Below are 8207 nucleotides of genomic sequence, written 5' to 3'. Positions count from 1 at the left end.
ATTCCACAGGTTCACCACTCTCTGGGTGAAGAAATTCCTCCTCATCTCCGTCCTAAATGGCTTACCCCTTAGCTTTAGGACGGAGCGTGGGGCCGTCGCGATCTCTTGAACGGGAGCTGATTCTGCTGAGAATTGGGCCACGGATTGGGCAATGTGCACTCCTACTTTGAAGAACGTGGGTTGGTCCATGGCGAGGGATCTTTTTTGTGGGTGCAGTGGGGTAGTGATGGTTAGTGGTCATGATTATGTTTACTGTAGGGGTTCAATAATTCTCCTCAGCCTGTCCGGTTTCATTCTCCTTCCGCCCCCCACCTCCCCCCCGCCCCCACAGACTGCACCAGTGAACTGTGCCACAAGAACTGGAGTCCTTTTGGAGGCAACTGCTATCTCTTCTCGAAGACCATCCAGGGCTGGGAGGAAAGTCGGCAGGAGTGCATCGCGCAGGGGTCCGAGCTCCTGGTGATTCGCAGCGAGGAGGAACAGGTAGGAACCGGAGGGGAGTAACAAGTGCCCGAACACATCCCTCAGGGGCTTCCCATGGTGGACTCCAGCCCTTCACCTGCTCTACCTGCCCTGGGAGTGTTTGATGGGACAGTGTAGAGGGAGCTTTACTCTGTATCTAACCTGTGCGGCATCGGCAGCGGGTGGAGGCGGAGCAGCACGGCAGAGCAACTACAAGAGGCCCCAGAGGCTCAGGTAGGCCTCAGTGCGGCATCGGCAGCGGGTGGAGGCGGAGCAGTGCGGCAGAGCGACTACAAGAGGCCCCAGAGGCTCAAGTAGGCCTCAGTGCGGCATCGGCAGCGGGTGGAGGCGGAGCAGTGCGGCAGAGCGACTACAAGAGGCCCCAGAGGCTCAGGTAGGCCTCAGTGCGGCATCGGCAGCGGGTGGAGGCGGAGCAGAGCGGCAGAGCGACTGCAAGAGGCCGCACAGGCTCAGGTAGGCCTCAGTGCGGCATCGGCAGCGGGTGGAGGCGGAGCAGAGCGGCAGAGCGACTACAAGAGGCCCCACAGGCTCAGGTAGGCCTCAGTGCGGCATCGGCAGCGGGTGGAGGCGGAGCAGCGCGGCAGAGCGACTACAAGAGGCCCCACAGGCTCAGGTAGGCCTCAGTGTGGCAGCGGGTGGAGGCGGAGCAGAGCGGCAGAGCGACTACAAGAGGCCCCACAGGCTCAGGTAGGCCTCAGTGCGGCATCGGCAGCGGGTGGAGGCGGAGCAGAGCGGCAGAGCGACTACAAGAGGCCCCACAGGCTCAGGTAGGCCTCAGTGTGGCAGCGGGTGGAGGCGGAGCAGAGCGGCAGAGCGACTACAAGAGGCCCCACAGGCTCAGGTAGGCCTCAGTGTGGCAGCGGGTGGAGGCGGAGCAGAGCGGCAGAGCGACTACAAGAGGCCCCACAGGCTCAGGTAGGCCTCACCAATCTCCAATCTCAGGCAAGGAGAGAGGTAAAAAGTATTCAAGGTGTGACGTCACCACAAAACAGGTAGGTGATTGGTTGGAGTATTTCTCTCGTTTTAAAACTTTAAGGCTGTGGTTTATTATTTTTAAGGTTGCTGTGGTGTACCAAGGCCTTTCTAGTGCAGAGTGACTGTTGGTAAACCATTTAACTGGTGTAACTAGAGGGATTGATTTAAGTTAAATCCAATTAGTTAAAGGGGATACTAGCATCTAAAATCAGGCAGAGGGTGTCCATAACTAACAATAAAAAATTTAATTAATTACATAGAATGGAGCAGGTGATGTGTTACTGTTGCGAGATGTGGGAGCCGGTGAACCCCATTGAGGCTCACGGTGATTACGTCTGTGACAAGTGTCTGCTGCTACAGGAACTCCAGCTCCGTGTTGATGAGCTGGAGTCTGAGCTTCAGACACTGCGACACATCAGGGAGGGGGAGAAGTACCTGGACTCTGTCTATCAGGAGGTGGTCACACCTATGAAGTTAATTAATTCAGATGTAGCCCATGGTCAGGGACAGGACGGTGTGACTACAGGTAAGGCAGGTATGGGGATCCAGGAGGTAGAGCTGGAGGAGCCGCAGCCCTTGCTCTTGACCAGCAGGTTCGAGGTTCTTACTCCCTGTGGGGACAGGAGCAGGGACTGCAGGGAGGATGAGCAACCTGGCCACAGCACCGTGGAACGGGGGGCCATTCAAGAGGGGGGAGTAAATAGAAATGTTGTAGTGGTAGGGGATAGTATCGTTAGGGGGATAGATAGAGTTCTTTGCAGCCGAGAGCGAGAGTCCCGAAGGCTGTGTTGCCTACCCGGTGCCAGGGTTAAGGACATCTCCTCTGGACTGGAGAGAAACTTGGAGTGGGAGGGGGAGGATCCAGTTGTCGTGGTCCATGTTGGTACCAACGATATAGATAGGACAAGGAAGGAGGTTCTGTTAAAGGAGTATGAGCAGCTAGGGGTCAAATTAAAAAGCAGAACCACAAGGGTATATCTGGATTATTACCTGAGCCACGTGCGAATTTGGCTAGGACAAATAAAATTAGAGAGTTAAATGCGTGGCTCAAAGACTGGTGTGGGAGAAATGGGTTTTGCTTCCTGGGACACTGGCACCAGTACTGGGGCAGGAGGGAGCTGTTCCGTTGGGATGGGCTTCACTTGGCCAGTGCTGGGACTAGAGTCCTGGCGGATCATATAACTAGGGCTGTAGAGAGGGCTTTAAACTAACTAGTGGGGGGGAGGTTCCTAGAGAGCAAATAATAAAAATGACAACAGAGAGGGTCATAGACTTAGGTAGCAGTGGGGAAATTAAAAACCAGACCGTGTCAGGAAGGGGCAGAAGGTATGGAGTAAAAGGTAAAGTAATAAAAAGGGCAAAAGCAGGAACTAAGTGTCACAAAATATCTTTGAAAGTTCTCTATCTGAATGCACGTAGCATTCGTAACAAAATAGACAAGTTAATGGCACAAATAACTACATATGGGTATGATCTTGTGGCCATTACAGAAACATGGCTGCAGGGTGACAATGCCTGGGAATTAAATATACCAGGTTATTTAACGATCAGGAAGGACAGGAAGGAAGGAAGGGGAGGTGGGGTGGCTGTGTTAATAAAGGAAGGAATCACTTTAATACAGAGAAATGATATTGGGTCAAAAGATAAGGATAATGAAACAGTTTGGGTGGAGGTAAGGAATAATAAGGGGAAAAAAACACTAGTGGGCGTAGTCTATAGGCCTCCGAATAGTGGCAACTCTGTTGGACGGAGTATCAATCAGGAAATAGTTGAGGCTTGTAATAAGGGAACATCTATAATTATGGGAGATTTTAACTATCATATTAATTGGACAAATCAAATTGGGCAGGGCTGCCTTGAGGGTGAGTTCATTGAGTGTATTAGGGATGGGTTTCTTGAGCAGTATGTAACTGAACCGACCAGGGGGCAAGCAACCTTAGATCTGGTCCTGTGTAACGAGACAGGATTAATTAAAAATGTCCTAGTAAAGGATCCCCTTGGAATGAGTGACCATAACATGGTTGAATTCCATATTCAATTAGAGGGTGAGAAGGTTGGATCTCAAACAAGCGTGCTAAACTTGAATAAAGGAGACTATGAAGGTATGAGAGCGGAATTGAGTAGAGTGGATTGGGAAAATAGATTAATGGGTAAGACGATACATGATCAGTGGTGTACATTTAAGGAGTTATTTTACAACTTCCAAAAAATATATATTCCACTGAGAAGAAAAGGGTGTAAAAGAAAAGACAGCCATCCGTGGCTAAGTAAAGAAATTAAGGATAGTATTCGACTAAAAACAAGGGCATATAAGGTAGCCAAACCTAGTGGGAGGATAGAGGATTGGGAAAACTTTAAAAGACAGCAAAAAATAACAAAAAGATTGATTAAGAAAGGGAAGATAGATTATGAAAGTAAATTAGCAAAAAATATATAAACAGATAGTAAGAGTTTTTATAGTTATATAAAAAGAAAAAGGGTGGCTAAAGTAAATGTTGGTCCCTTAGAGGATGAGACCGGGAAATTAATGGTGGGAAATATGGAGTTGGCAAAAACACTGAATATTTTATATCATTTACAGTAGAAGACACTAAGAATATCCCAACACTGGACAAACAGGGGGCTATAGGGGGGGAGGAGCTAAACACGATCAAAATCACTAAGGAAGTGGTACTCGGTAAAATAATGGGACTCAAGGTGGATAAATCACCTGGACCTGATGGCTTACATCCTAGGGTCTTGAGGGAAGTAACGGTAGGGATTGTGGATGCATTGGTAATAATTTTCCAAAACTCCCTAGACTCAGCAAAGGTCCCAGCAGACTGGAAAACTGCTAATGTAACACCCTTATTTAAAAAGGGCAGTAGACAGAAGGCTGGAAACTATAGACCGGTTAGCCTAACATCTGTGGTAGGTAAAATTTTGGAGTCCATTATTAAGGAGGCAGTAACAGGGCATTTGGATAATCATAATTTAATAGGACAAAGTCAGCATGGTTTTATGAAGGGGAAGTCATGTTTGACAAATTTGCTGGAGTTCTTTGAGGAAGTAACATATAGGGTGGATAAAGGGGAAACAGTGGATGTAGTGTATTTAGACTTACAAAAGGCATTTGACAAGGTGCCACACAAAAGATTATTGCTTAAGATAAAAAATCACGGGTTTGGGGGTAATATTCTGGCATGGATAGAGGATTGGCTATCTAACAGAAGGCAGAGAGTTGGGATAAATGGTTCATTCTCAGACTGGCAATCAGTAACTAGTGGTGTTCCGCAGGGGTCAGTGCTGGGTCCCCAACTCTTTACAATCTATATTAACGATTTGGAGGAGGGGACCGAGTGTAACATATCAAAGTTTGCAGATGATACTAAGATGGGAGGGAAAGTAGTGAGTGAGGAGGACATAAAAAACCTGCAAGGGGACATAGACAGGCTAAGTAAGTGGGCAGAGATTTGGCAGATGGAATACAATACTGGAAAGTGTGAGGTTATGCACTTTGGCAGGAAAAATCGTAGAGCAAGTTATTATCTTAATGGCAAGAAACTGGAAAGTACTGAAGTACAAAGGGATCTGGGGGTCCTGGTGCACGAAACTCAAAAGGTTAGTATGCAGGTGCAGCAAGTGATTAAGAAGGCCAATGGAATGTTGGCTTTCATTGCTAGGGGGATAGAATATAAAAATAGGGAGGTATTGCTTCAGTTGTACAAGGTATTGGTGAGGCCGCACCTGGAATACTGCATACAGTTTTGGTGTCCATACTTAAGAAAGGACATACTTGCTCTCGAGTCAGTACAAAGAAGGTTCACTCGGTTAATCCCGGGGATGAGGGGATGGACATATGAGGAGAGGTTGATTAGATTGGGACTCGACTCATTGGAGTTCAGAAGAATGAGAGGCGATCTTATTGAAACATATAAGATTGTGAAGGGGTTGGATCGGGTGGATGCGGGGAGGATGTTCCCGATGATGGGTGAAACTAGAACTAGGGGGCATAGTCTTAGAATAAGGGGCTGCTCTTTCAAAACTGAGATGAGGAGGAACTACTTCACTCAGAGGGTGGTAGGTCCATGGAATATGCTGCCCCAAAAAGCTGTAGAAGCTGCATCATTACATAAATTTAAAACAGAAATAGACAGTTTCCGAGTAGAAAAGGGAATTAAGGGTTACAGGGAGCGGGCAGGAATTTGGACATGAGTCTAGGTTCGGATCGATCATGGCCCTGTGGGTAGCGGAGCGGGCCCAGGGACCGTGTAGCCTGATCCTGCTCCTATTTCGTGTGTCTAATTCTGTTAGATTCAGGAGATGGTTCTGTGACAGTGGATTGGCGGTTAGGATCAGATCAGCCATGATCTTATTGAATGGCGGAGCAGGCTCGAGGGGCCAATTGGCCTACTCCTGCTCCTATTTCTTATGTTCTTATGTGCTGCACCTGCCCTGGGAGTGTTTGATGGGACAGTGTAGAGGGAGCTTTACTCTGTATCTAACCCGTGCTGTACCTGCCCTGGGAGTGTTTGATGGGACAGTGTAGAGGGAGCTTTACTTTGTATCTAACCTGTGCTGTTCCTGCCCTGGGAGTGTTTGATGGGGCAGTGCAGAGGGAGCTTTACTCTGTGTCTAACCCGTGCTGTACCTGCCCTGGGAGTGTTTGATGGGGCAGTGTAGAGGGAGCTTTACTCTGTATCTAACCCGTGCTGCACCTGCCCTGGGAGTGTTTGATGGGACAGTGTAGAGGGAGCTTTAGTCTGCATCTGACCCGTGCTGTACCTGCCCTGGGAGTGTTTGATGGGACAGTGTAGAGGGAGCTTTACTCTGTATCTAACCCCGTGCTGTACCTGCCCTGGGAGTGTTTGATAGGACAGTGTAGAGAAAGCTTTACTCTGTATCGAACCCGTGCTGTACGTGCCCTGGGAGTGTGTGATTGGACAGTGTAGAGGGAGCTTTACTCTGTATCTAACCCGTGCTGTACCTGCCCTGGGAGTGCATGATGGGGCAGTGTAGAGGGAGCTTTACTCTGTATCTAACCCGTGCTGTACCTGCCCTGGCAGTGTTCGATGGGGCAGTGTAGAGGGAGCTTTACTCTTTATCTAACCCGTGCTGTATGTGCCCCGGGAGTGTTTCATGGGAAAGAGTAGAGGGAGCTTTACTCTGTATCTAACCCGTACTGTACCTGCCCTGGGAGTGTTTGGTGGGACAGTGTAGAGGGAGCTTTACTCTGTATCTAACCAGTGCTGTACCTGCCCTGGGAGTGTTTGATGGGACAGTGCAGGGGGAGCTTTACTCTGTGTCTAACCCGTGCTGTACCTGCCCTGGGAGTGTTTGATGGGACAGTGTAGAGGGAGCTTTACTCTGTATCTAACACGTGCTGTACCTGCCCTGGGACTGTTTGATGGGAGAGTGTAGAGGGAGCTTTGCTCTGTATCTAACCCGTGCTGTACCTGCCCTGGAAGTGTTTGATGGGACAGTGTAGAGGGAGCTTTACTCTGCATCTAACCCCTGCTGTACCTGCCCTGGGAGTGTTTGATGGGACAGTGTAGACGAGCTTTAATCTGTATCCAACCCGTGCTGTACCTGCCCTGGAAGTGTTTGATGGGACAGTGTAGAGGGAGCTTTACTCTGCATCTAACCCCTGCTGTACCTGCCCTGGGAGTGTTTAATGGGACAGTGCAGAGGGAGCTTTACTCTGTATCTAACCCGTGCTGTACCTGCCCTGGGAGTGTTTGATGGGGCAGTGTAGAGGGAGCTTTACTCTGTATCTAACCCGTGCTGAACCTGCCCTGGGAGTGTTTGATGGGACAGCGTAGAGGGAGCTTTACTCTGTATCTAACCCGTGCTGTACCTGCTTTGGGAGTGTTTGATGGGACAGTGTAGAGGGATCTTTACTCTGTATCTAACACGTGCTGTACCTGCCCTGGGAGTGTTTGATGGGACAGTGTAGAGGGAGCTTTACTCTGTCTCTAACCCGTGCAGGACCTGCCCTGGGAGTGTTTGATGGGACAGTGTAGAGGGAGCTTTACTCTGTATCTAACCCGTGCTGTACCTGCCCTGGGAGTGTTTGATGGGACAGTGTAGAGGGAGCTTTACTCTGTATCTAACCCGTGCTGTGCCTGCCTGGGAGTGTTTGATGGGACAGTGTAGAGGAAGCTTTACTCTGTATCTAACCCGTGCTGTACCTGCCCTCGGAGTGTTTGATGGGACAGCGTGGAGGTAGATTTACTCTGTATCTAACCCATGCTGCACCTGCCCTGGGAGTGTTTGATGGACAGTGTGGAGGGAGCTTTACTCTGTATCTAACCCATGCTGTACCTGCCCTGGGAGTGTTTGATGGGACAGTGTAGAGGGAGCTTTACTCTGTATCTAACCCGTGCTGTACCTGCCCTGGGAGTGTTTGATGGGACAGTGTAGAGGGAGCTTTACTCTGTATCTAACCCGTGCTGTACCTGCCCTGGGAGTGTTTGATGGGACAGTGTAGAGGGAGCTTTACTCTGTATCTAACCCGTGCTGTACCTGCCCTGGGAGTGTTTGATTGGACTGTGTAGAGGGAGCTTTACTCTGTATCTAACCCGTGCTGTACCTGCCCTGGGAGTGTTTGATGGAACAGTGTAGAGGGAGCTTTACTCTGTATCTAACCCGTGCTGCACCTGCCCTGGGCGTGTTTGATGGGACAGTGCAGAGGGAGCTTTACTCTGTATCTAACCTGTGCTGGACCTGCCCTGGGAGTGTTTGATGGGACAGTGTAGAGGGAGCTTTAC

The 8207-nt window shown here is 49.4% G+C and overlaps 1 protein-coding gene across 1 annotated transcript in view; it reads left to right on the top strand.

Annotated features, from left to right (window-relative positions):
- The window catches only part of LOC147091230 (CD209 antigen-like protein A), a 130694-nt gene that overhangs the window by 34725 nt on the left and 87762 nt on the right, over positions 1-8207 (top strand). The window contains exon 4 of the mRNA XM_085976697.1: positions 332-483. Coding sequence (XP_085832823.1) covers positions 332-483 — 152 coding nt within the window. The remainder of the gene's footprint in view (positions 1-331; positions 484-8207) is intronic.

This window comes from Somniosus microcephalus, unplaced genomic scaffold (genome assembly GCF_052327205.1).
Source record: "Somniosus microcephalus isolate GS21.2 unplaced genomic scaffold, FLI_Smic_1.0 unresolved_chr3, whole genome shotgun sequence".
In the NCBI taxonomy this organism is placed as follows: domain Eukaryota; kingdom Metazoa; phylum Chordata; class Chondrichthyes; order Squaliformes; family Somniosidae; genus Somniosus; species Somniosus microcephalus.
Note: the sequence above shows the minus strand (reverse complement) of the source record. Positions and strands in the feature narration are given on the sequence as shown.